Source organism: Passer montanus, unplaced genomic scaffold, assembly GCF_014805655.1.
Source record: "Passer montanus isolate IOZ18808 unplaced genomic scaffold, ASM1480565v1 scaffold138, whole genome shotgun sequence".
Taxonomy (NCBI): Eukaryota; Metazoa; Chordata; class Aves; order Passeriformes; family Passeridae; genus Passer; species Passer montanus.
The window spans coordinates 936,704-962,933 of NW_024360719.1; the positions used below are offsets into that span (position 1 = coordinate 936,704).

At 40.7% G+C, this 26,230-nt stretch overlaps 1 protein-coding gene across 2 annotated transcripts in view; it reads left to right on the forward strand.

Moving 5' to 3' along the window:
• CDH11 (cadherin 11) overlaps positions 1-25,335 on the forward strand; it is an 80,151-nt gene extending 54,816 nt beyond the window's left edge. Inside the window, exons 3-14 of one of the 2 annotated variants that reach the window (XM_039699704.1) lie at positions 5,687-5,717; positions 5,805-6,082; positions 7,947-8,241; positions 9,001-9,120; positions 9,506-9,673; positions 11,867-12,054; positions 13,526-13,779; positions 14,975-15,111; positions 15,310-15,431; positions 16,453-16,570; positions 22,449-22,700; positions 24,025-25,335. In XM_039699704.1, coding sequence (XP_039555638.1) covers positions 5,855-6,082; positions 7,947-8,241; positions 9,001-9,120; positions 9,506-9,673; positions 11,867-12,054; positions 13,526-13,779; positions 14,975-15,111; positions 15,310-15,431; positions 16,453-16,570; positions 22,449-22,700; positions 24,025-24,521 — 2,379 coding nt within the window. In that variant the 5' untranslated portion in view covers positions 5,687-5,717; positions 5,805-5,854 and the 3' untranslated portion in view covers positions 24,522-25,335. Of the gene's footprint in view, positions 1-5,686; positions 6,083-7,946; positions 8,242-9,000; positions 9,121-9,505; positions 9,674-11,866; positions 12,055-13,525; positions 13,780-14,974; positions 15,112-15,309; positions 15,432-16,452; positions 16,571-22,448; positions 22,701-24,024 lie in introns of both variants that reach the window. The other variant, XM_039699703.1, reaches the window with a different exon arrangement.
• Positions 25,336-26,230: the final 895 nt, after the last annotated feature.

A 26,230-nucleotide genomic window follows, 5' to 3' on the forward strand; every position in this document is an offset into this window, starting at 1 on the left:
CACCTCTCTGCCCAAAACTCAGGCACTCTTAACTCCAGAACTAATATGATCCAATATTTATTCTGTCATTAAAAAGCTATTCATTTCCTTGTCTGATGATAAAATTATGGTAGAATAAATCCTTCATCATTTCAGCTAATTCTAATTACAGCTAAAATCTCATTTAGACTGGGAGTTTGCTATATTTACTTGATACTTTTGCAAAACATTTCAGAACATAATCATCCATTATTATATTGCAACACTGTGATCTTGGCTGCCTTCTGCCAAGTGTATTCCTGAGAACAATTGCTATTTTAATGCATCATCCAGAAGTTATGGCCTAGACAAATCAGAAAAAATTGTTTAGTCTATTATAATTTGGCATATGGTCATTTAATAGCACATAGGAAATCATCATGAACGCTGGGGATTATTGTTGCTATAAAAATAATGAAAGGAATTTAAAGTTGGCTAGACTTCACTTCCGCCACTGCTCTTGTCATTGAAATATCTCCGCTGCCTCTTCATTTTTCACTGTTGGTATCTTGGAGCAGTCATTCAGATCTGTGTGAAGCTGTGTGGAGCACGCTGACTTTGCAGAGTGGCTGCTTGCAATATGGTTTCCATGTGGACATGGCTATATTATTTTTCAGGTGTTGTGTTCTTGATTGAATTCTTAAATGAACAGCATATTTCCATTAGGAATATTGATGGGTGTTATTTTCTAACAGTCAAAGAACAGACTTTTCTTATGTTAATATTGAAATTGGTGAGGTTTGCATTAACGACTACAAGCACACAGCACAGCCATGCTGTCTGTGCAGCTAGAAATGCCCAGCAGGCCTGTTCTCACAATTGTTTAGGGACACATTTTATTTCCATGCAGACATTTCAGTATACACCTCCCCATGCAGGTTGTTTTTCAGAGTGTGGACTAGACTTTTAAAATATTTCTCTGTCCTGCATGCATCCAATGATATTCAGGGATTTCACGGCACTCATGTGCATTGCTACTGAGATCAGACCTTGTGTGGTGGCTGACTAACTCTTGTTTAGTTCTGATAACACTGTTATTCAATACCAAAATTGCCAACATTTGTCTGTGTACAGTTAAAAAATATTAATGGAATTCATGCTTTTGAGTACAAGTCCATCTTGGTTCAGCCAGAGCAGTCTGAGTCTTCCTCCCCTGGGGCAGTCCCGAGCTCTGCTCTGGGCCAGGGACAGTGTTTCTATGAAGCTTGGGATCCACTATGCTCAAGGAAGTGGGAAACAGCTTTTCTGACAGATTTGTTAGGAAAATTTGTGATTTCAAAATGATACCTTGTGCAGTTCTAAACAATAATGTAAAAAAAAAAAAAAATCAGGATGTTTGTCGATTAACCTCAGCCAGCAATGGAGCACCACAGAGGCACTGCTCTCCTGGGATGGGATGGAGATTTGGGAGAGTAAAAGTGAGAACACTCATGAGCTGAGATAAAGACACTTTAATAGGACAGAAAAGGAAGGAAATCATGATAACATCAAGGAAATAATTTGAATATACTGTGCAAGTGATGCATGTTGCAGTTGCCCACCACTCACAGACTTCTGCCGAGCCAGCTCCTCAGAGAGACCTGGCCAGCTCCCCCCAGTTTTTGTGTTGAGCACAGTGGAATGGTCTGGTGCAGTGTGGAGGATCAGGAATGGGACATCATGCCATTATCAATATGATCTAGTGAAGCTAAATTTATTACCCCCAAAAAGGCTATATTTATAATAAGTTTCTACTGTTCACACATCTGTAGCTAATACATGATTGGTTAATCCTAGCTGTTCATGCATCTAAATTAGAATGCTGATTGGATAGTCTGATTTTTCATGCACTTTACTGTGGTTGTCTGGCTCACCCTTTGCTTCTTTATTCTCACTTTCTGAAACTTGCTGACAAACTTGCTGAAACTTGATGGCTCTTCTTGTATCTTTTTCAAGGATATACAGACCCCATTTCTGAATATGTCCATTATTGATTGTCCATTATCCATTATTACCAGCAGGCTGGATTGTGCATTGGCTGAATATACCCATTGTTTTGCAAAAACTCCTCAACCTGCAAAAAATCCTCAACAGTCTGGAATATCCCTCTGGCCAGGCTGGGTCAGTTATGCCAGCTGTGTCCACTCCCTGCTCTTGGTGCCTCCCATGCAGCCTGCTGAAAGCTGAAATGTCCTTGACTCAGCGTAGTGCACTGCTCAGCACCAACTCCAACTTCAGTGTGTCATCAGCATTGTTCTCCTCCTAAATCCAAAACACACCACTGGAGCAGCTACCAGGAGGAAGGTTAACTCTATCCCAGCTAAAAGCAGCGGTGTTGCAGTTTGGTCAACTTCCCACTGAGACTGGCTTTGCTGCAGTTGAGGATAATAAACCTATGGGCAGAGATACCCAAAGGCCTCAAAGATTGTGACTTTTAAAAAAGGCTGCAACCATTCATGGCAAATCTGTCTGATAAATCTGTGCAATGCCTGAATCAAAGTGCTGCACACAGAACTTTTAGATGCCCAGCAGCTGCAACAATTGCCCTCCTCACATCTGTATTCCAAAGTCTCGGGATTATGAGATATTTTTCCTCAAGAGAAAAAGGAATTGCTTTACAAATTGTTTAGCTGTTTTTCCATGTTGTCTGCTTGAAGTAGAAGGAAACTGTAGGCTTTCAGCAGCTGAGTTAATGTTGAAATGTTTGAAATGTTTTAAGTAGATTGTTTGGAAAATAAAGGAAGGAAAAAAGAGATTTGGGGTTGGGTTTTTTTTGGTTTTTTGGGTTGGTTTTTTTTTTTTGTAAAAACTACTGCTAAATTTTTGAATTAAGTTTATTTTAGCTTTAACTTAAGAGCATCTTGTGCACCTCATCTTTTAGAATACAAGTAGTTTATGAAAATCCAGACTGCAGCTGGTTTGAATGTCAGTAATTTCACAGCCTTCAGTGGGAGCCTGTTGATTTATGCTATTTTAGGTTTTCTGAGGATAAGAGTCAGAGGTTTTAGTGCTGCAGTGAACACGATGTGAGTGAGCAGAGCATGAACTCCAGGAGGGGAGAAGGGGCATGAGGAGGCCAGGGACACGTTATTGCAGCTCCAGCTTTCCTGGCAGCCTGTCTTACCTGGGGTCACTGCCTACAGAGCCAGCCTGGAACTGCTACTAACACAGGGCCCTTTGCCTTTATAACCCAAAACAGAAGCAATTGCTACAAACAGCATGAGGGACTTGTTTTTAGCCCAAGAGGGACCTGGCCCAGCCAGAACCCCCCTGCCCTGGGCTGAGCCCAGCGTGGGCAGCAGGGGAGGGGATTCTGCTGCAAGGTGTCCCTGCCCATGGCAGAGGTGACACTGGATGGGCTTTAAGGTCCCTTCAAACCCAAACCATTCTGGGATTCTCTGAAATGGTGGTTGAGAGAGAATAGTTTTCCTTAACTGGAAGACATGGAGCCTTACTGCTTCATCTGTGTACATGTAGAGGATAAAACAAAAGATAATAAAGAATTTTTGCTTTAAATCCTTGTTAGTAAATAAGTATGGATCTGTGATTAACATTTTGTTTCCAGCACTTCACACTTGAATAGCTGATAATAAACAGTATGTATGTCAGTTTGGCTCTACCAATCTGGTTAAGCAGCTTTAAAAAGTGTTTATTGGTTTACATAACAGTATTGAGGAGTTGGGGAAGAGAGGGGGGATTTGTTTACTTATCTCTGTAGCTGACATAATTCTGTGATTCTAATGATAAAAGACTATCAATGAGTTTAATTTTCAAATGCACCACAAGTCTATTAACATAAGAAGTTTATTTACAGCTTTTAGGTTGGATTTTTGTTTTTTGGGTTGTTTTTTTCCACAGCAGGTTTAGAAATGCACAGCTGTCCAGCAATATCTTCCTGTTCCATGTTTGGAGCATATAGGTTCTTTATAACATTTCAGGAACCCAATCCCCTCTAACTACTGCACATGAGTGATCCCTACAGCACAAATCCCATCCTTTTCTTTATCCTAGGCAAAGCTGGGTGCAAAACAAGTGTCCAAATTAGATGAAATCTCAATTTTCACTCCATTTAAGCCTTTTGTTGTTTTTACCCCTCAGCAAGATGGAGACATGAAATAGAAACCCCAGATCTAATGCTCCACACTTCACACACATACATTGTGTCAAAATGGAAGCATTTTCCTGAACAAAATCATAGGGATTGTTTTCCTTTTTATGTCTTCCATGCTGGTGTGAGTAATCTGTAATGTGTTATCACATAATAGGAAAAATTCAAATGGAGACACCAAGTCTTTTTAATAAATATGCTTGGGAAAGCCAGACTATATTTGTATCTATGTGTGAGAACGTAATTTCACTCATTATGCTGGACCTAGTAATTGAGGTGATTTCAGTTTTCAGTAAAATAAAACTGAAAGTTGATCTTTTTTGAGCAAATAAACCAATATATTTCATTCCTTATTCAAGAGCCCTTGTCAGCCAATATATTTTCATGTAACTGTAAAAGGAATGTGGAAGGAGAACATGACTGCTTAGGATGTGAGAAAGACAACCCCAAATGAGTGGGTTTGGGACTAGTGAGATGTTTGTCTGTGGCTGGAGTTACAGAATGCACTTAGCTTCAAGCTTTTGTCTATATTCACATTTTCTCTGCTGAAAATGCCATTAAGATCTCCTTACTTCACATTTAAAAATCATTCTGTTTTACAGTTGATGGTGGCACATATTTATACAATTGCCTGTAAAAATATAACATCAAGATTTTTATCAGTATCTTGCAGAAGAGTAAAGTGAATCACACCAAAAACTAAACCAAGCATTTTAGGGACCTTGTAAAATTTGTTGCTGTGTAAATATTTGTGGATAATATGTTGGAAACCCCAGGGATAAGTGAAAGTGGCCTTTGGTTTGGGGGCTGCTTAGTTCAGGTTTCACTGTATAATGCAATTTCTCCCTCAAATATTACATCTAACCTAGTGTTTTAAGACATATTAGAAAGTAGATCAATGTAATCCTGGTAATTTGACATGCAGGGAAAGTAAAAATAAATAGTTAAGTCAGTTGTTATACTATCAAAAATATCTGAATGTATCACACAGCAATCAGTGCTGATAGTGCCTTGATCCTCAGAGGTGCTTCCAGGATCTAAATCCAAACTGGAGTTTCTTGGAGTTCAGCTAGCCCCTGCTCCTGCCCAAAAAAAAACAGGGGTGTTTATGTTCAGCAAAAGGATGTGTTGATCATGCAAGGGCTGGTGGAATTATTGCAGTCCTGATAAGTCTTGGCATCTCCCTTATATCTGGACCTCTGCCTTAGCAGCTTATATCTAAGACTTATATCTAAGCTCCAAAGAGAGATTAGGTCTAAATTAGATATTTCTACAGTTACCTTGCATCTTGGGCTAAATATATTTGAAAAGATCATGAGAAAATATGATTCCCTATCTATCTTTTGACTTCCAGCCACTGAGTGGCCAAACCAGCCAGCCAAGAGGTTCTGCAAGGTGGCAGCTGCATGTAGCAAAACATCAAATCTGCTCATTACTCAGGACTTCATCAGCATGGATGTATTTATTTTAATCTTCTTATCTTGATATTTACCAAGGAAGTCCTAGTTTTGTTTTGCTAAATAAAAAACCCTACTAGATCCTCAAAGAATTGATGATTTTTTCAATTTTTCCTTCTTCCAGGAACTGAGTTGGGAAGCTGCAGAGCATTAAGGTGATGTGTTTAATGCGTGGTGGCATCCTATGTGCACAAGGGTTGGTCTGAAACTCCTCAGTGACGCCAGACTTTCTGACTTCCAAGGTGGAAGGGGTAGAATCTCGGATACTCCTGTGCCTACACACTAACCAAAAATGAAGGAGGAGCATTGTTTACACGCCGCTCTGCTCTGCCTGGGGGTGCTGTGCTACAGCCACGGGCTGACCACGGAGCGCCTCAGCCGCGCCCGGCCCTCGCTGCACGCGCACCACGAGAAGGGCAAGGAGGGACAAGTCCTGCACCGCTCCAAAAGAGGCTGGGTGTGGAACCAGTTCTTTGTTATAGAGGAGTACACGGGACCAGATCCTGTGCTTGTAGGAAGGGTAAGAAAGAATTCCTTTTTCAGCCATTGATTAATATTCTTAATTTTTATTATTTTGAGGTCGTTTTGTGGGGTTTTTTGGTGGTTTTTGGGCTTTTCTTTTCTTTTTTCTTTTTCTTTTTTTCTTCTTCTGCTGTTGCCTTTGTGCTGTACAAGCTGCCTCTTCATTTTCTGGTAGCTCAGTTTAGATGCTAAGGCTAAGCAAAATACTACCTAAGTCAATACAAATATTTCCCTTGACCTCAGCAGTCCTTGAATGAAGGTATGCAGGCTGTTACTCAGCAAAACAGCAAAAACCACACCAACAACTTAAGCAAAAATATGTCTCAAGAATATAATCCTCAGGTCTTTAAAAACAGCAATTCAAAATTGAATATCTAACCCGGCAGCTCAGTAAAATAGGTATCTTTTTATCCTCTCATCTTCAAATTATCAGTAAAATTAAATATATTGAGGGCCATGTATAGAGGAAGGCAAATATCTGTGTGCACGTGTGTATGTATACCCATCTTGGACTGGTTTTTAATTCTGCTGCTGTCTAACACTAGTAAAATATAAACAGGTAAATAAACCAGTATATTTGCCAGTTTCTAAATAAGCACCAGAATGGTGTTGACTTAACCCCAGCACAAAAGGAGTGGAGAAACAGGATCAATGTCAGCAAATACCATGCTGGGTATTCTGGTTTAAAATGGTGCAACTTGTAGCTGTCAATATGAAACCAATAAATCTGTAATTTGGCTCAGTGTTTCCCTCATTCATCAAACTAAAATGTTCACTAGTTTTTGAATTAAGTAAGCCTTTGTTACCTCTTTTATATTAGAGAGGGTGTAATTAAAAACTAGTTGGCAATCACAGAATCCCACAGAATCACAGAATCTTTTAGGCTGGAAAAGCTCTCCCAGCCCATGGAGTCCCAGCTGTGCCCAATGCCCACCCTGTCCCCAGCCCAGAGCACTCAGTGCCACCTCCAGCCCTTCCTGGGACACCTCCAGGGATGGGCACTGCAAAGCTCCCTGGGCAGCCCCTGCCAAGGCCTGAGCAGCCTTTCCATGGGGAAATTCCTGCTGGAGCCCACCCTGAGCTGCCCTGGCCCAGCCTGAGGCCGTTCCCTCTGCTCCTGTGCCTGTTCCTGGGAGCACAGCCTGACCCCCGGCTGTCCCCTCCTGTCAGGAGCTGTGCAGAGCCACAAGGGCCCCCTGAGCCTCCTTTGCTCCAGGCTGAGCCCCTTCCCAGCTCCCTCAGCTGCTCCTGGGGCTCCCAGCTCTGTTCCCTTCTCTGGACATGCCAGCCCTTCCTGAACGGGGAGGCCCAGAACTGGACACAGCCCCGAGGTGTGGCCTCAGCAGTGTCCCCAGCACAGGGGACAGTCACTGCCCTGGTTCTGCTGGCCACATTGTACTGGCTACAAGCCAGAGTGCCCTTGCTCTTCTTGCACACCTGGGTGCAGCTGGACTCATTTATTTAACTCAACCCGTTTTTTATTTAACACCATTTTACGTGAAACCCAGTAGAACATGGTTCACTGAAGTGTACAAAATCTTTGTGGAAATTACTCTTCCTACCAACTTCATGTGAATAAAGAACCTACTATAAGCATCTTTTGTGTATTTTCTCCCTTAAATCTGAAATTTTGGGTTTAGCAGAGCCCTGCATGTGGCAGGAGGCATGTCTAGGCTGGCACTGCCCTGGATGCCAGGTACCTGTGGTCACAGCATGTCCCTGAGTGTGGATTATTGCCTGATGGAAGCCACAGTTGTTGAAAACTGTGAAATGATAGCAATTCTGGATTTCTTTTTTTTTTATAAACACATTCAGGAAATGTGTGTCCCCTTGTTAAGGTGTGTTTGTTTCTCCTTTTGTAGCTTCATTCAGATATTGATTCTGGAGATGGAAACATTAAATACATACTCTCAGGTGAAGGAGCAGGAATCATTTTTGTTATTGATGACAAATCAGGGAACATCCATGCAACCAAGACACTGGATCGGGAGGAGAGAGCTCAGTACACCCTGACAGCTCAGGCTGTGGACAGGAACACAAACAGACCTTTGGAACCCCCTTCTGAATTCATTGTCAAAGTTCAAGACATAAATGACAACCCGCCCGAGTTTCTCCATGAAAACTACCATGCCAATGTGCCCGAGAGATCAAATGTAGGTGAGTACTCAGAAGGACACTGCCCTTTGCAAGGTGCTTCACTGTCAGGACATCTTGGCTTTATTTCATTCTTATTGTCAAGAATTTGGGGAAGTAAAATTTACTTTTGAGTTTAGCCAGTGATTCACTTGATGTATTTAATCTGCGGCCCAAATTAAACCCTGCACAGCTCCTAACTGGGCGACATTCCTAGAATAGAACTATTTTTCCTCCTAGGAAGGAGCAGAAGAGTCCCCTGGAATTTATGGAGTGCGAATCCTCTGGGGTAAACACAGAGATCGTTCCTTTGGCAGAGCTGTGTAATAAAGCTGGGAAGTTACTGCCTCACCAGCTATTCCATTTTCATCTCCTGTTTGAGCTTGTGTCTGTCTCAGAGATTTCTACAGGAATGATTTGTCTGAAACTTACTGAGAAAAATGTAAAGGAAAACTCTATTGTTTGGCTGTCTAACAACAAAAGCAATATAAGGCTTAAACTACCGAGGGGAAAAATCATTACGGTGCAGGGTGACTGCTGACTTTTATATCTTCACTGGTTAGAACATTAATCCACATCACAGCTGGTGACAGATCTTTTTGGATCATACAAGTGTATTTTGTCATATAGAAATTGTCAAGTAATTTTGATTTTCATTTACCAAACATGGAAATAAAAAAATTTTAGGAATAGCTCTGCTGTGTGACTGAAAGCATCTCTGCATGGTCCTCCCAGACGTGTTTACCTCTGAGTCTCCCTCCTGTGTTTGTTCTCCATTTTCAGGTACATCAGTTATTCAGGTAACAGCTTCAGATGCTGATGACCCTACCTATGGGAACAGTGCCAAATTGGTTTACAGTATCCTTGAAGGTCAGCCCTACTTCTCGGTGGAGGCTCAAACAGGTATTGTTAAACAGTTTCTTTGATTGGCATCTCATGACCAGAGTGAACTGAATGTACTGACTGGCTCAGCTGCTGCTGTGTCTGAGCAAACTTCCTGCTCTGCTGCAGGTTGGTCTGGCATTTGCTGGAGCTTCTGCACCAGAAAGCTGATGCTGTTGCTGTGTGTTCTGTATGCTGTGGTGATTGAAAGGCTGTTTCTGTGCTCAGCTGTAATTCTGCAGGCCTGTCCTCTGTGTGGAATATTAGGGCTGCTTTCCTCACAGCAATGCTCAGGGAAAGCAGAACCTCCACCATCACTGCAAATATTGCTGTGTTTAATGCACTCCAAATGCAGCAGCCAGGTTTTCATTAAATCTGTGTTTGCCACCTTCCCTGGTGCCTGCAGGAATCATCCGAACTGCCCTTCCCAACATGGACAGAGAAGCCAAGGAGGAGTACCATGTGGTGATACAGGCCAAGGACATGGGAGGACACATGGGAGGCCTCTCAGGGACAACCAAAGTGACAATTACACTTACAGATGTCAATGACAACCCACCAAAGTTCCCACAGAGTGAGTACCAACAAAATCTTTTCCCATCTTCTACCAGGACCCATGTTTGTGAAGTATCAGACACACCCAAGGCTTGAAGAGGCAATAACTGATGGATTATTGCACCACATGTCAATATAGATGTCGTGGCTGGTAACATACAGAACTTCAGTGTCTGGATTATTTGCTTTGTGTTGCAAAGTGAGACATTTTTAGGCATTAAATTGCAAAGATTCCTGACCGTACACTTCATTTTTGATGCTACTGGGCCATGCTGTATAGCTCATATGAGCAGAGAGACATATGTATATATTCTTCAAGACTCATATCTACCATAGCAAAACAAACTAAATTTAGCACAATGGCACTTTTTAATTGTTATCGTGTATTAATGGAGGTCAAATACAGCAATTTTTTTATACCTGAGCAATTTACTTTTCACATATAAAATTAATCAGGGCTGACATTACCAGACTCAGCCTTCACAGCTGGGTGGAAGTACATTAATGGGCCCACACATCTGTTCTGCAGCTCATCTCTGCATGGGTTTTGGGTTTTTTGAGTGCAGTGCAGAGTCACTCAAAGCTGTCTCAGCCCACCATGTTTCTCCTCTGAGCAGCACTTCTGACCCTGACGTGTCCTGGTCGTGGCCATCCCTCTAACAGCTCTTCTTCCAGTGCTGCAGTTTCCTGGCTTCTCATGCAAGAGCTGAATGCAAAAATCTGTGTCAGCATTATTTACTCTTCAAACAGAAAAGGGTTAAATCATAAAAAATAAAGTTTTATGTACCTTACAAACAAGCCTTTTCCCTCCACATCGTAACCTGGGACAGCAGGATACAGTATTTTGTTAATTCATCAAATTATGGATTTTTTTCTGTGAATCCAAGCTCCTTCACGGAGTATTTTGCAGGAACATGTTAAATTAGGAGAAATACCCAAAAGCAGTTCCTTTACTTAATTATTCACTCCCAGGTTAAATCTGATTTGGGAATGCTTTGTAACTCAAAACCAGAGTTTAGCTGTCTGTATAAACAGCCAAATGACTGATATTTTCATTCTTATTTTCCTTTTTTTTAATTTCTTTTTTTGTTTTGTTTTCAATGTTCATTGCTCAAGCTTTTAATGAGTTATATGCTTAAATTCCTAGATTTTGCTTACATTTTATATGCTCAAGTTTTGGGTTTGTGACTGAAGTTAATGACCTATTTCAATGACATGTGGCAATTGTTTTTATGGGTAATGAGCCAAGTCTCTGCCTGGTGTAAGTCTCCTAATGTTCCTAGGCTGCCCATGGAGCAAAAAAGAGCAATTACAAAGAGGAATAAATTAGATTATTTTATTTTATCAACCCCCTTTTTTCCCTCCCCAATTTATTACTGCTGATGATGCGGCAGAAAAAGCTGACATAGATTTATCTATTTAGGATCAGGTTATGTTATCTGAACTCTGGAAGTGGATAGTAAAGTTCTGGAATCAGTAGTGCCTAAAGGACAACTGTTGGAGAGATGTTTATCCAGGAACAATGTTGCTGTCCTCTGAAGTCCCTGAATACCCAGGGAAACACCTGTGGGATGTTTGGGGATGGTTTTCCTACTGGAGCTTGCCATGGGAAAGCCATTTCTTGTTTTGCATGAAATCACACTGAAATTGGTACATACTCTCTGTGGTGTGAAATTTTAATAATCATTGTTGCTCTACATTCACACTCCAAATTCAAGCCATAGAAAGCAGGAGATTTATACTTTAGCCAGCAGAGTAGACAGGATTTATCCAGTAATTGTATTTAATTTATGGCTTTTGAATGAATGGGCAGAAATGAGAAACAGAGGTGAAGGTTTTACCATGAGTCATGTGAGAGAGAGTTTTCCTTCCATTTTTGTAATAACATCTCTGCTATCAATGGTAACCTTGATGCCACAACAATTGCTGCATACTGGATGGTTGGTTGTCCTTTTAAGTCCCTCCCTGAGCAGAGGGGTAACAGGGAGGAAGTCATGATCTACACATTATCCATGTGGGTTAAGCTTTCACAGCTGACTCGATGCTCAAAGCTCTTCAGAACAGAACAGAACAGAACAGAACACACTATTCCTTCAGGGGGCTGAAAATGCCAAAAATTGCTGTTTATTGGAACTCTTAAGTTCAAAGAGGAAACACACAAGTAGGGAGCAGCTTGCTGACTTGGGGCACACACCTGTTCTCCCTGGCCCAGGTGTGTACCAGATGTCAGTGTCGGAAGCAGCTGTCCCAGGAGAGGAAGTGGGGAGAGTGAAGGCCAAAGATCCTGACATTGGGGAGAACGGCTTGGTGGCTTACAGCATCATCGATGGAGATGGCATGGACATGTTTGAAATCACCACAGATTACGAGACTCAGGAAGGGGTTGTGAAGCTTAAGAAGGTAAGTGATGCCTACTGCTATGTTGTGCTTTTTGTTGCTGACAGAATATTTGGTAATAATGGATTACCACCTAAGCTAAAATATTAGTAAATGCAAATTTCACTTAATTAATTTCTCAAGGTGTGATTAACTCTTAATATTCCATTTCCCCATTAGCTGAATTGGAATGGAAGAAAATAACCAAGAAGAGTTACATAAATACTGTACAGTGGATTAATTGCACAAACTAAATGAATTCATAATAAAAAGTCACGGTAAAATACGATGCCATCAGCTTCATTGTTAATGAAGTTTTGCCTAGTGCTGATAAGTAGCAGACATTCACTGTTGCTTTATGTTCAGTCTGAAAAGCCTCATGCCCTATAGTTTGAATTCTTCAGCTGTGCATTGTCCACAATAGTGTTCTGAAGGAGTTACAAGCTATGGAAAAAGCAGCAGAGGGGATTTCACACACAACCCGTCAGCAGGAGCTTTGAAAGTGTTATCAAATTAATTTTAAATTGCAAATTAAAGAACATATATCTTATTATTATGGAAGCATTATCATTTTGCCCTTTGTATCTTTGAGCTATTTATCTCTCTAGAAGATAATCAGAACTCAAAGGAGAAGGCCTGGTCAACTACTGGTCAACCCTGCCCTGCCCTATGGGGCAGACCAGCAGGAAGGGACCCAGAGGTGTCCTCTGCTCAAAACTATCCTGATTTGATTTCTGTCTCTGTTCTAGAGGTGGGGGTGGATTTTTTGTGTGTTTTGAAATGTGGGTGAGCTGTCACTCCATTCCACTGGTGTTAAGATACTTTGGGAATTGTGGTTGGCACCTGAGTGATCATTTTGAGGTGCAACCCCACAGCCACTTCATGCCAATGCAGATACAGAGGTGCTGTGGCTTTGATCAGGCTCCCAAAAGGACTTGTCCCATGGGGCATTATTCCATCTCCCCTTTGGAAAGCGTTATGAGTTCTGTGGTTGGAAAGAACTGCAGGAATGAAAGCACTCCAAACCATCTTTGTATATTACCTACCTAAATAATTTAACTTATCAGTGTGCTATCTCATGGTGCACCCAGGAGCATTTCAAACCACATCCATGTGGAATACCTGCCAACGTGGATAAAGCCAGGCCTCTTGTGGGAGCCCCTTTCCCATCCCTTGCACTTTTGGGCTGCCTGGAAGGCTGGATGGAGACAAAATTTGTATTTCCAGTACATATGATTTCCTCAGTGATACAGCAAGCAAACAACAAGACCAGGACTCTGTGGTGATATTTTGAGTGCCTTCCTATGCTGCTCCATACATAGAATGTAGCTCCTTCAATTTGAGTCTTTATGTTTTTAAATACACACATTTCAATCCAAGCTCGTTGACAGACGCTCACCTTTGTTTGATGTCATTGAACACTAGGGCACTGCCTGCTGCTCTTACAGCCTGGTTTCCCTGACTCTGGAACGCACTGTCCTCTTGTTTCTCACAGACCTTAGACTATGAAACCAAAAAGTCCTACAGCCTGAAGGTGGAGGCAGCCAATGTCCACATTGACCCCAAGTTCATCAGCAACGGGCCCTTCAAGGACACGGTGACAGTGAAAATAGCGGTGGAAGATGCTGATGAGCCACCAGTGTTTTTGAAGCCAAGTTACATTTTTGAAGTACAGGAAAATGCAGCATCTGGTACTGTAGTTGGAAAAGTACATGCCAAAGACCCGGATGCTGCCAACAGTGCTATAAGGTTTGCTGGATTTCCTATTTCCTTTTGAGCATTAGCTTGTGGAATTGTTAGGCAAGTTCTGAAGACAGTGTGACAGATCTACAGAAACCCAGATTATTGAAAGTTTAACCATCCAGCATTGTTTTTGTGCCTGTTCCACAAGCTGCCAGATTCTCAAAGCCTGTATCATACATACTATAGTTATGTCTAATTAAAATATACTTAAGTGCATCATTGGTAGACTCTATTCCAAATTAAATTTTCCACAAATATCTTGTGCTTTTATCACAGCATGGATTTTTCTCAACGTATCAAAGTCTAAGATGTAAATTGGGGATTGGGCTGGGTAATTGTTAAGTGTTAATTGTTAAAGAGAAGCCCACACTGCCCCCCTGCTTTCTGCAGTTATGTAGGATGGTCTTGGAATCACAGACTTATTTAATGGTTTGGGCTGGAAGGACCTTAAGGTTCACCCATTCCCACCCCCTGCCATGGGCAGGGACACCTTCCACTGTCCCAGGCTGCTCCAAGCCCCAGCGTTCATCTTGGCCTTGGACACTGTCAGGAGCAGCCACAACTTCTCAAGGCACCCTGTGACAGGGCCTCCCCACCCTCATAGTAAAGAATTATTATATTATGATAGCCTTCTATTAGTTTAATGTTATTTGTTATGTTCTCAATATAACTTAAATTATGAAGACCTCTTTTGTGTGTATACTTAACATTTCAAAGAATTTCAATGTGCAGTTATGAAAGTCAGAGCTGTATAAAGCTGTATAAATGTGCAGAGTGGATAATAGCTGATAAATTGGTATGATCAATTAATATTCCAAGTAAACCAAAGACTGGAAGACTTAAAAGATCACCAAGATTAATATGAAACAGAAGAGAAAAAATATCTCAGTAGATATTTTTATCATGTTTTATAAGAGGAGAAAATAAAGAATATATTATGGCTTTGATATAGAGACTTCAAAGACCAGTATTTTCACTTATTACAAACATTCTGATGTACTGTTTTTCTAAATGTAGAAATCAACCAGGTGATTCTCCTTTTAAAAAAAACACATATCGTCCTTTTGACAATGATGTTGAGGACAACAATAGGTGTACTACTTACAATTATTTAGAAATAATAATTATATAGAACAAATCTGGATGCATGAAACTTCTAAGTCCTTCTTTTCTCTAATTACTGACTTTCAATCTTCTTTAGATATTCAATTGATCGACACACCGACCTTGAAAGATATTTTGTTATTAATGCAGAAGATGGCAATATCAAGACAATAAAGGCTTTGGATAGGGAAGAAATGGCTTGGCATAATATCTCTGTCTTTGCAGTTGAAGTCCGTGAGTATTTCACTGAGGTGTTTGAGAATCAGTGGTACGAATCCTGTAGTCCTCCAATTGTCTCAGTTTGATAAACTGCAAGAAATCTCAGCAGAAATACATCAGCATATTTGATCTTTTCTTGGATGCAGCTGGGAATTTGTTTGTTTTGAGGGGTTTTCCTGCTTCTGTCTTATCTGAGTGTTGCCTCTCCCGCAGACAAACAGCACCAGGAAGCCAAAGTTCCCGTTGCAATCAAGGTCGTTGACGTCAATGACAACGCTCCCAGGTTTGCAGCTGCCTATGAAGCCTTTGTGTGTGAGAATGCCCGAAGCAACCAGGTATGGCCTCCCCAGCACCTTCCTTGTTCTCACCACCTCCCTCTGCCCATCACCTCCCCCTGCCCCACCTTCCCTGTGCCCACCATCTTCCCTGTGCCCACCATCTTCCCTATGCCCACCACCATCCTCTGTCCACCACTTTGTGCCCACCATCTTCCTGTTCCAACTACCTTCCTGTTCCTACCACCTTCCTTGTTCCCAGCACATCCCTGTTCCCACCACTTCCTCCATACCTACCACCTTCCCTTTTTCCACCACCTTCCCTGTTCCCCCCACCTGCCTACACACACAGCTCTTCCCTCAGGGCATTACCTGAGGTTTGTCCTGTCAGCTCCAATGAGAGGGAAAAAAAGAACAATTGTTTTGAGGTTTTCACCAGAAAGCCTTGAGCACGCAGAAAGGCGCCTTATTTCTGAACTGCTATCAGCAGTTATCCAGTGCTTTGTGCATGGAGTGGGATTGGTGTTGGCTGGGAGTACCCACCAGCACAGGGACAATGGAGCTAGGGGCAGCTTTCCCAGTTGTGAAACTGGTTTGGATATTACAGAAATACTCAGTGTCTTATGGGAAGAATCCCAGTGCAGTGCTTGTAGAGTCTAGCTAACAGATTTATTCCTGGCAATCTGTGAGGAAGAGGAATTAGAAACATAGTGAAATACAGTTCTGCACATGATCTGTGCCTTTGCAGTCAGCATATCAGTTTAAAAGAGACTTTCTCAGCTGCTGAGTTTTCTGCAGAATTTTATTTAATTTGTTATGTTATCATTAACACATATTTGTGTATAAGAATGTTGAAGATGTATGCTTTTACAGCTGTAATTCTGGGATGGTTAATGCAATAGTAATTAAAGATTGCCTGTTGTAGTTTGGAGTCGGCTCTTGTTTCTAATTGTTTATATTTGTATTTGAGGGGGTTTCTGCTATTTTACAATTCTTACTCAAGGGCTGTCTCAGAATGCTGCCTGTATGTGATTTACCCAGAGAAGAAGCTGTTTGTTTACAGAGTGCTTTTCTTTTACAGCAATTTATTACAATTAGTGCTGATGACAAGGATGACTCGGCCAATGGACCAAGATTTATCTTCAGTTTACCACCTGAAATTATTCATAATCCAAATTTTACACTCAGAGACAACAGAGGTTTGTGTGAAGATTCCCACTCTACCAGAATCCAAAGAAATGACAAAGTAGAACTAATGGCCAATGTAATGTCATGCCACAGCATTGTCATTAACTTTGGCAGAATGTCTTTCTCCAAGATATAGTGGAGGAAGGCAAAAGCATACAGCTGAGATGCAAGGATGTTCTTGGGAAAGTGGGATGTTTGTTAACTCACTTGAATTTTCTTGAATGCATATTTTAAATTACATAATAATACCCAACAGGAAGAATATACTGCCATTTTATCTCCCAGGAAGGGGATAAAACCACTGCCAAACATTCAGTAAATGGAATTGGCAGATCTCCTTGAATTAGACAAACCTAAAATTAGCTGAGACAGCATAAATTATTACGCTGCTTGTATTTGTTCACCACTGTGCCTGCCAGCTTTTGTAAATTATGGATCACAAAAGACGTGGGCTAGATTCCCAATGGAATCAAATCACTGCCCAGTGCAGGAAATGAAACGGGGATTTGTGCTGTGGAACTTACCTGCACTGGCTGTCTCAGGATCTGAATATCCTGATCCCTTTGCCAGCTTTGTATTCACAAAATAAAGCAGAGCTTTGCATTCAGATTGATGGCAAGATGTAAAAAAATTGCAAGCAAAAATCCTCAGGCCTGGGTGAGTGTCAAAATTCAATTGATCACAACATAATAAGATCAGTGATCTGAACTTGCCAGAAGCTGAGGGAGTCAGATAAGTGGGCAAACTGAAAGAAAAAAAAAGACCGATTTGGCCATTACACATATTTATTCAATTTATTAATTATATTCTGATTCAGTGTTCATTTTTTATTTCCCTTCACAGGGCAAAAACTGTTTCAGCTTTTAAGGAATTAGTTTTGATTAGCAAGCTTTAATGTTTGAAGGAAACTTGACTGTTTTCTGAAAAGTAAAACTTGGTTGAACTGGCTTAAATAATGAATCCAAGAGTGCCAGAAGTACAAAAGGCAACACAATCCAGATACATGATTTCTGTAAAAACTGTTCTGTTGAGGCACAGTTTATATCTCTCTCCACATCTGAAGGGAGGGTAATTATTATCAGAGTTCCCAAACAAAATCTCTGTTATTCCTGACTGATCAAAGTAATGCTGTTGCCTGGTGCTTGACACTTGTACATACATAAGCAATTCATAAAGGAGCCAGTGCAGGGCATATATTTATTCTCTTTAAAGTAGTAAAACACAAGTTTTGAAAAATTCATGGGTGTATTTTTAGAAAGAAGTAAGTAAGCATGTATTCTTTGCTTGAGACCCGGAGGCCAAGTTTTGCTATAAAATACATTTTATGGTCACCACATCACATTGAAAATAGATTAGCTTTTACAATCTAGCAGAGGAAGCGCAGCTCAGACTGAAGATACTCCGAGTGCCATTATGGTTCCTGACTCCAGCCAATCCCACTCATCCTTCATTTCCACATGCAGCAAATTTGTTACTTACAAAAGTAACCCAGATAAAAATGTGTTGTAGTTGAAATTATGATGTCAGTTTAATGTAAGGTTTCTACCTGACAATAATGCAAAAGGTTATATCAAGAAGATAGTACTAAGGGATTGAATCTTCCCATATAATATTCTTTCTGGGTAATAATAGTCTGAGGAAATTCATTCATTTCCATCCTTTCTTTCCCTCATTTTGTTCAATCCTCAGTGTAATTATGTTATTAATTTACATATTCTTGTGAGTTTTTTAAAGTAAGTTATACTAGAACAAATTTAAAAACTTAAAATTCTGTGTGCTGCCATATAAAAAAAAACGTAGGGAGAGTGTGTTACCATTTGCAAGTCAAATAATGTCCATAGTCATTCAAAGTTGTTTTTTTTTCAGTTGTAAGTCTGAGTATTCTATAAAGCCATGCCACAACTCTCAGAGGGAATTGCTACTTTCAGAGAAAAATGGCTTTATTAACTGTGGAGAACAGTTAATGAAAACTCCAGTGTTTGGGCCTATTACAGAACTTTAAAGTGAATACAGTCCCATAATTATCATTTAATAGAGTTTCTTTTTACCAGCTCCTGAAAGTAATCACATATTGCAGTAATCCAGAAAAGCATAATCACATTCTACATCCTATTAATAGCCCACTGTGTTACCAAGTCTTCAGCTGAGCCCATCTCCCATAGAAAACATGAGATAATGGCTTAGCCCACGCTGGGATAAAACACAGAATTACTTTTGCACTGTTTCCCTATATTATAACTCATAAACAAACAGCACTGTCTGCCCAGGCTCTGCTCAGTTCCACTCCCACTGAAGTCAGGCCTTCAAAACAGCAGCAGAAGCTTGTGGCACTTCACAGCAGAGAGGCAGATTTTGAGTAAATGGATTTCCTGCTTTTAACCCTGCTGGGTCCTGTGCTGAGATGCCCTTTCCTTGGGCTCCCTCAGCAAGGCATTACTGGAACGGCTGCAGTCCCAAATTCACAAGGTAGAGCTTTACAGAGCTTGAAATTAAACTTGTGAGCTCCCAAAAATTAGTGACTAAAGTCTACTTTTTAAATTCAAACATGTGCTTTACACTTTTTCAACGAGAAAATTTTGAAACACAAAAACAATCAAGTTACAGGATTTTGCCATGGATTATCCACGATTGTCACTCCTGGTAAGGTAAGGATTTTAGACAGCTGGGCCCCTGAAATGGCTTCATTTTCTGGCTGAATCAGCATTCACACCTGATATAGGTGATAAAGTTCACACTGCAGTCAGCTCCTATAATCTAGAATCCTCCTTACACAATCTATGTGCTAACAAGCCCCCAAAAACTCAGTTACGTTTGCCTATGCACACAGGAGAAATTGGAAATCATCAATAAGATCACCAGAGAAAAGGACAAAAATCAATGGTCCCGGAGATCAGTATAAGTATCACCAAGAAATAATGCAATTTTAGTTTCTAATTGAGAATATTTCATGGAGAGCACAGGGAATCTTCACTTGCAACATCTTTGGATATTGGATAGCCAAGGCAATAATAGCTGGAAAAATGTGATATTTTGGGAATGGCCTTGAGATGACTGTTCTTTTCCTTTTTGTGTTAACCCCCATTGTGTTCATTAGAACTGACAGTCAAGTAGCTCCCATATGTGTTAAGTAATAGTTTTAAGCTGGTATTGACATTTAACTTCTGTTGGCTTAAAAAATGCCATTTTACCAGGATTATAGTTCTACTCCTGGGCCTTGAAAATAATAAAAAAGCAAGGATGAGAATATTAGCTAGGATTAGATGTTATCTTTTATCTAGGTAAAAAAGGGGTTTTTTTCCTCTTATGGATATTATGTTTCTTCTAAATGTGAGAAGTGAACATAAACAGTAAAAGGAAAAGTTTAAAAAATGACCTTTTAGGTTTGATGCATTGTAGTCCTTTTTAAACTTTAGCCAGGCATGTTGATTGGATTTTTCTTTTTAAAAATCTATGTTAAACAAAAAATCATTTCCCATTAATACAGATAAATCAGCCATTGGATCAAAATCAGTTTTGTTTCATGTAAGTGACTGCAGTGGACCAGGCCAGTCTCTATAACAGCTGAATAATTTTCCATCCTTTTCTTATTTTAAATTAGGAATGCTATTTCAGCTGACAAAAGGCAAAAAAAAAAAGAAAAGATAAAAAATGCATAGCCAAAGACTATATATACTAATATATGGTATTGTCATTCCTTACATATTGTCTTTACAGCCTCAAGGCAGCTGTAGCTTAGTCCCCTGTTAATGTTCATAATTTTTGCCACAAGAATAATCTGCCCTGTTGTGCTTTTTTATTTAATGGAGCCGGTCTTGGTTCTCCCATTGAGGAAATGAATTATTTAGTGCATTTTAGAAGACTCTGGAGAATATTTTATTCTGGATCAATATATTAGTTTGTTAGCTGATAGGTTAATAGATATTAGATGTTGCATTCCTACTTGTACCAAATTGTTACAAGCCCATTAAAGTCCTAAAATAAGGCTTCTGTCATGTAGACATTGATATCACCAAGGTCCTGTAAAAAATTGTGCATCAAAGTTTAGATGGTACATGTAAACATTCATGGAGATTTGGAGGACTCTAAGGGAGACAAAAGACACCTCCAAGAGCCACAAGTAATAAGCAATCCGATCTTTATCAGTGTCTCTGTCCTTAGTAAATGTGACATTGTGCAAAGGAGAAGTTAACAAGCTCCTTTCTACCCTGTTGTTGTTTTTGTGAGAGTCAACACTAAAAAGCAGCAGTTGTGCCAAGCCCAGGTGGCCATTCAGGGCACCAGGGGTGTGGGCTGGCAGGACAGGAGCAGAAATGGGGGATGGATTCATTTGGTGTGTAACAAACAGCTCCTGCCTTAAATAGTCATCCTTTCTGGCGAAGTTCCTGGGAGAGTCAAGTGGTGCAAGCATCCTCCTCATCCCATAGATTGTCAAAATTTGAGGGCAGTTTCAGACCTTGTCCTACATCAGGGGCACTGCCTGCAAGGGTGGTTAATTCAAGGCAAGAACACTTCTCTTTGCATATAATTTATTCACAGATTTCCATGGAAAACACAGTGATTAGATCATTAGGAGAGGTTTTATGGTTTGCATTATTAAATTCTGGGAATTAATGCTGACTCTTCAACAGGAAAACGATTAGTCTGCAGAAGCCTGAGGCAGCAGTACAGTGGGTACCTTTGAGTGAACAGCCCTCCCTCAACAGATAAAAGAACTGCTCTTCCCCCTCCCCTCCCCGCCACCTTTCTGTTATACAATGAAAAATAAAAAACATAGCAAGCCGTGAATGGTTGTATAGAATAAATCTTCAATATAAACTGGCTTTTAAAAGTCTGAAAACCATGAATATGATTGCTTCACTTTCTTTACTTTGGGATGTTTACAACTGTTAAAAACTTTGGTTTAGGCTGAGCTGAGAGAGAGAGGAGGGACACAACAAGGGACCCCTGTTGGCGTTCACCTGAGAGCAGGAAGCACGGGCTGCCTCAGCCCAGGGTGTCATCTCACACTGTCCCCTTTCCAAGGCTCTACCCCGAGGAAGTATGCGGGACCATCCAAAATGTCCTGTGCTGAGATGGTAGCTCATTTTTTGTCCCCTGCACCATGGCACGTCACCTCTCATGAGGACAATGGGAACAGAGTTACAGAAATACTGCCAGGACTTGGAGTCATGTGTCCCTGTGGGTCCCTTCCAACTCAGGGCATGTTTGATTCCGTGATTTAATTCTTTCTCACATCCACATGATTCAAAATGTGCCCAGACATACTGTGCATATATGATCAAGCTCTCTAATTCTGGCTTTGGAAGTTTGTGTGAAAACCAGATTCTGATAAAACGCTGTTACCTTCAGCATTTCTTACTGAAACAGCAAGGCTCAAATTTGCTCATACATGGCAAATATTGGCTTTTGTTATAGTGGGAGTCATTATCAGAGCCCATTTGGGAACAGCATCTACCATGCTTTTAGATGTGACTCCAAGAAGGACGATATGGGTTTTACCCCTCCATTGAAAGCTTTAATTCTGGAGAGACACTAAAACCAGATCAGACAGCAGTAAGAAGGTCCAGCCATTTGGGTAGTTGAAAAAATATTGTAAATTTCTTCAGAAAGTTACAGATACTAAAAGGTGCTATCAGACAGAGATTATCTGTGTTGCTTGAGTTAATTAAAGAATTAAAACTGAGTGTGGTGCTATATGAGTTAAATACAAGTCTGTAATTGCTCTTGGGTTGTTACAAAGGCGTCTCTTTCTACAGGTTTATTGTAGAAATAACGCTAAAGCCCCAGAAAATTGAGAGCCTTTGCAGAGAGATAATTTCCTTTTCAATATTGGCTAAGAGGACAGTTCTGTGGAAGAATTAACGATGACTCTCTCTCTTCTTCAACCAGATAATACAGCGAGTGTGCTGGTCAGACGGGAAGGGTTTAGTCGCCAGAAGCAGGATTTGTACCTCCTCCCCATCGTCATCAGTGACGGCGGCGTGCCCCCGCTGAGCAGCACCAACACGCTGACCATCCGCGTGTGCGGCTGCGACGGCAGCGGCTCCCTGCTGTCCTGCAATGCCGAGGCCTACGTCCTCAACGCGGGGCTCAGCACCGGCGCCCTCATCGCCATCCTGGCCTGCATCGTCATTCTCTTAGGTGAAAAATGCTCCTTCCTTGCTGCTCCTCTGGGCTTGTGTTAGAAAAGTAATCCTGCCCTCAGCTCCAAGATGGAGAAATGAATCTGAATTTTTTAGCTTTTATTTTTATAGGGAGTGCTAGCCTGCTTGGCAGTGAAAGGCTTTGGGGTGAGCTCAGTGTGATCTTGCAGGGCCTGAAGGAGCTGCAGGAAAGATGGAGAGAGACAATTGACAAGGGCTGGAGGGACAGGACACAGGGAATGGCTCCCAGTGCCAGAAGGCAGGCCTGGATGGGGTCTTGGGAAGGAATTGTTCCCTGGCAGGGTGGGCAGGCCCTGGCACAGGGTGCCCAGAGCAGCTGTGGCTGCCCCTGGATCCCTGGCAGTGCCCAAGGCCAGGTTGGACACTGGGGCTGGGAGCAGCCTAGGACAGTGGAAGGCCCTTGGCAGAGGGTGGCACTAGAAGAACTTTATGGTCTCTTCCATCCTAAATCATTCTGGGCTTCTGTGATATCTTCAATAGCAAACAACAGAGAATTTGTGTAGATGTGCTTGGAGAATGTCTTCCTGTGGCTTAATGCCAGCTAATCAGGGACACTGCTTAAAGGAGGTAATGACATACAGTTCTAAGTTTTGTGATCTTCCCTGGATAACAAGTTCCTTATTGAGGTCAACCAGGATTAATGGCCACTGCCAGCTATTTCTCTCAAACCTATCTTGTGTTGAAACCAGAGGAGTGGCTCGGGTGGCAGGAAGACCTACTTTTAAGAAAGTGCTGCAAAATGTTTCCTGATTATTTGGGAAAAAAATACACAATATTTTCTAATTTCCCTGTAATATTTTATAGTGTTTCTTTGTTAATATACTTTATTTTATAGAAATTTGAAGTGAGAATGCAGAACAAATACATCTTTGGAAGTGTTGCTTAAAAAAAATTCAATTTTAATGGAAATGACACTCTGGAATTAGAGTTAAGCTTAGGGCATACAGGAGATGATAAAGATTCATCTTTGTTTTGTTGCAGATATTCATGTGCTTGGGCTGCTCAAAGGCAGCGTCACAGTGTTCTGCAGCACTTGGGGCCCCACAAACACTTCCCTTGAATTAGTTTTGCAGTAATGAGCAATTAGTAAGAGCATTGGCATGCAGCTCAGACAGAAAGCCTCAGATCTGTGTGTTTGGTTCTGTGTACAAACATCTCTGATTTTACCTAGCAAGGAGCACTAAAAATGCAGAAGTTTGCAACAATCCAGCAGAAAAGCTGAGAGCTCGGGTATGCAATAATTACTTACAAAGGCTCTGCTGTTTGACAGTGCAGTCTAAACTGTGTTTTGTTTTCCCCAGTCATTGTGGTGCTGTTTGTAACCCTGAAGAGGCAGAAGAAAGAGCCCCTGATCGTGTTTGAGGAGGAAGACGTGCGGGAGAACATCATCACATACGATGACGAGGGCGGAGGCGAGGAGGACACAGAGGCGTTTGACATCGCCACGCTGCAGAACCCCGACGGCATCAACGGCTTCATGCCCCGCAAGGACATCAAGCCCGAGTACCAGTACCTGCCCAGGCCGGGGCTGCGGCCCGCGCCCAACAGCGTGGACGTGGATGATTTCATCAACACCAGGATACAGGAGGCTGACAACGACCCCACTGCCCCTCCCTATGACTCCATCCAGATCTATGGCTATGAGGGCAGGGGGTCCGTGGCTGGGTCCCTCAGCTCCTTGGAGTCAGCAACAACAGATTCTGACTTGGACTACGACTATCTACAAAACTGGGGACCTCGATTTAAGAAACTTGCAGACTTGTATGGCTCCAAAGACACTTTTGATGATGATTCTTAACAATAAAGTTTAAGATTTGGCCTTAAGAACTGTGTCTGAAGTTCTGAAGAATCCAGAGGAAATGTAAGCAGGTATTTTTTTAAAAATCAAGAAAAATCTCATTTAAACATTTAAGTTTGACAGAGAGGATTCCTTTGATTAAAAAAGGACATGAAAGTGGTAAATACTGTGAAGTACCTTTTCCTACAAAAGGCAAATCTGGAAGTTGGCTGCCAGCCTCACTGAAGGAAAAAACCCACTTAAGAAATGCGAAATATTTAAATGAAGGAAAATGCTAAAAGCAAACCTACAAATAAGGGAAATCTTTTATGTGTTATGAACATCTAAATCTTTTATTTCAAAGAAGCTTCCACAAATTAGAAAAGATAACAGTTCTGAGCTGTAATTTCGCCTTAAACTATGGACACTCTATATGGTAGTGCATTTTTAAACTTGAAATATATAATATTCAGCCAGCTTAAACCCATATGATGTATGTACAGTACAATGTACAATTATTATGTCTCTTGAGCATCAAACTTGTTACTGCTGATTCTTGTAAATCTTTTTGCTTATTCTTTCATCTTAAACTAATACGTGCCAGATATAAAAACTCTGTCTTGTTCGGTGGGAGGCGCCCTATTTCTATGTCATTTTTAATGTATCTATTTGTACAATTTAAAAATTCTTATTTTAGTATACATACAAATATCAGTATTCTGACATGTAAGAAATGTTACAGCATCACACTTATATTTTATGAACATTGTACTGTTGCTTTAATATGTGCTTCAATATAAGAAGCAGACTTTGAAATAAACTGATTCTTTTTTAATTCTTGTTCTGGTTATTAAGCATATAAGGAAAAACATAGTGTTTCTAATGTCCCATTTATAGTTCTGACTAATTTACTACAATTGTGACCTTTTAATAACCTTATTTATTATGTGTTTGTAGTTGGTTTGTTGCCTTGTTAAGTGATTATTTAAAAATCAAGTACATTTTACAAATGTTTTTTAGATTAAAACAAATGTAATGTCTGGTGAACATTTTGTACCCTCTCTATCTACAGCTTGTGGCTGCTCCCAGAACACAGTAAGAATCATCATATAGTCCTACTGTGTTTTCTGAATTAAATTAAGTGTAATACTTTTCAATATTTCCCATGTAATATGCATTTATCTTATATCTTAGAGATTCCCGAGGCTTCAGGAGTGACTTTGTGGGTGGACAGAAGTACATGGTGCTTACACTTTACTCCAGCCTTGTGAGTTTCTGTATCTGTGCTGAGCTTCTGCAGGTTCTAGAGACTGAAATCTGACCCAGTTTAGCTGTGACTTCCCTAAGGACTGTTTTACCTGACAATTACCTTTACCTGAGTAGTAATTAAGATTCTGGTACTTAACTCCTATTTTTCTTTTTTTTTCTTTTTTTTTTTTTTCTTTTTTTTGAGTGGGGGGATTGTTTGGGATTTCTTTTTTTTTAATCTTCTAATTTCCAATAGAGTAGCATCATCTGCAGATAGGAAGACATTTTAATTTGTGACTACAGAAATACAGAGTGCTTTCAGAATTGTTCTTTGTAGTGCATGTTTCTAATCCAAAAAGGGATCTATAACTTTTTTTTTTTTTTTGCTTTTAAGCATTAGTTCAGAAGGAGGAAGGGATTTGGATATGTTCTGCACATCAACATTTCCTGCATCTGTGTACAACTGTACCTCTGCTGAATTT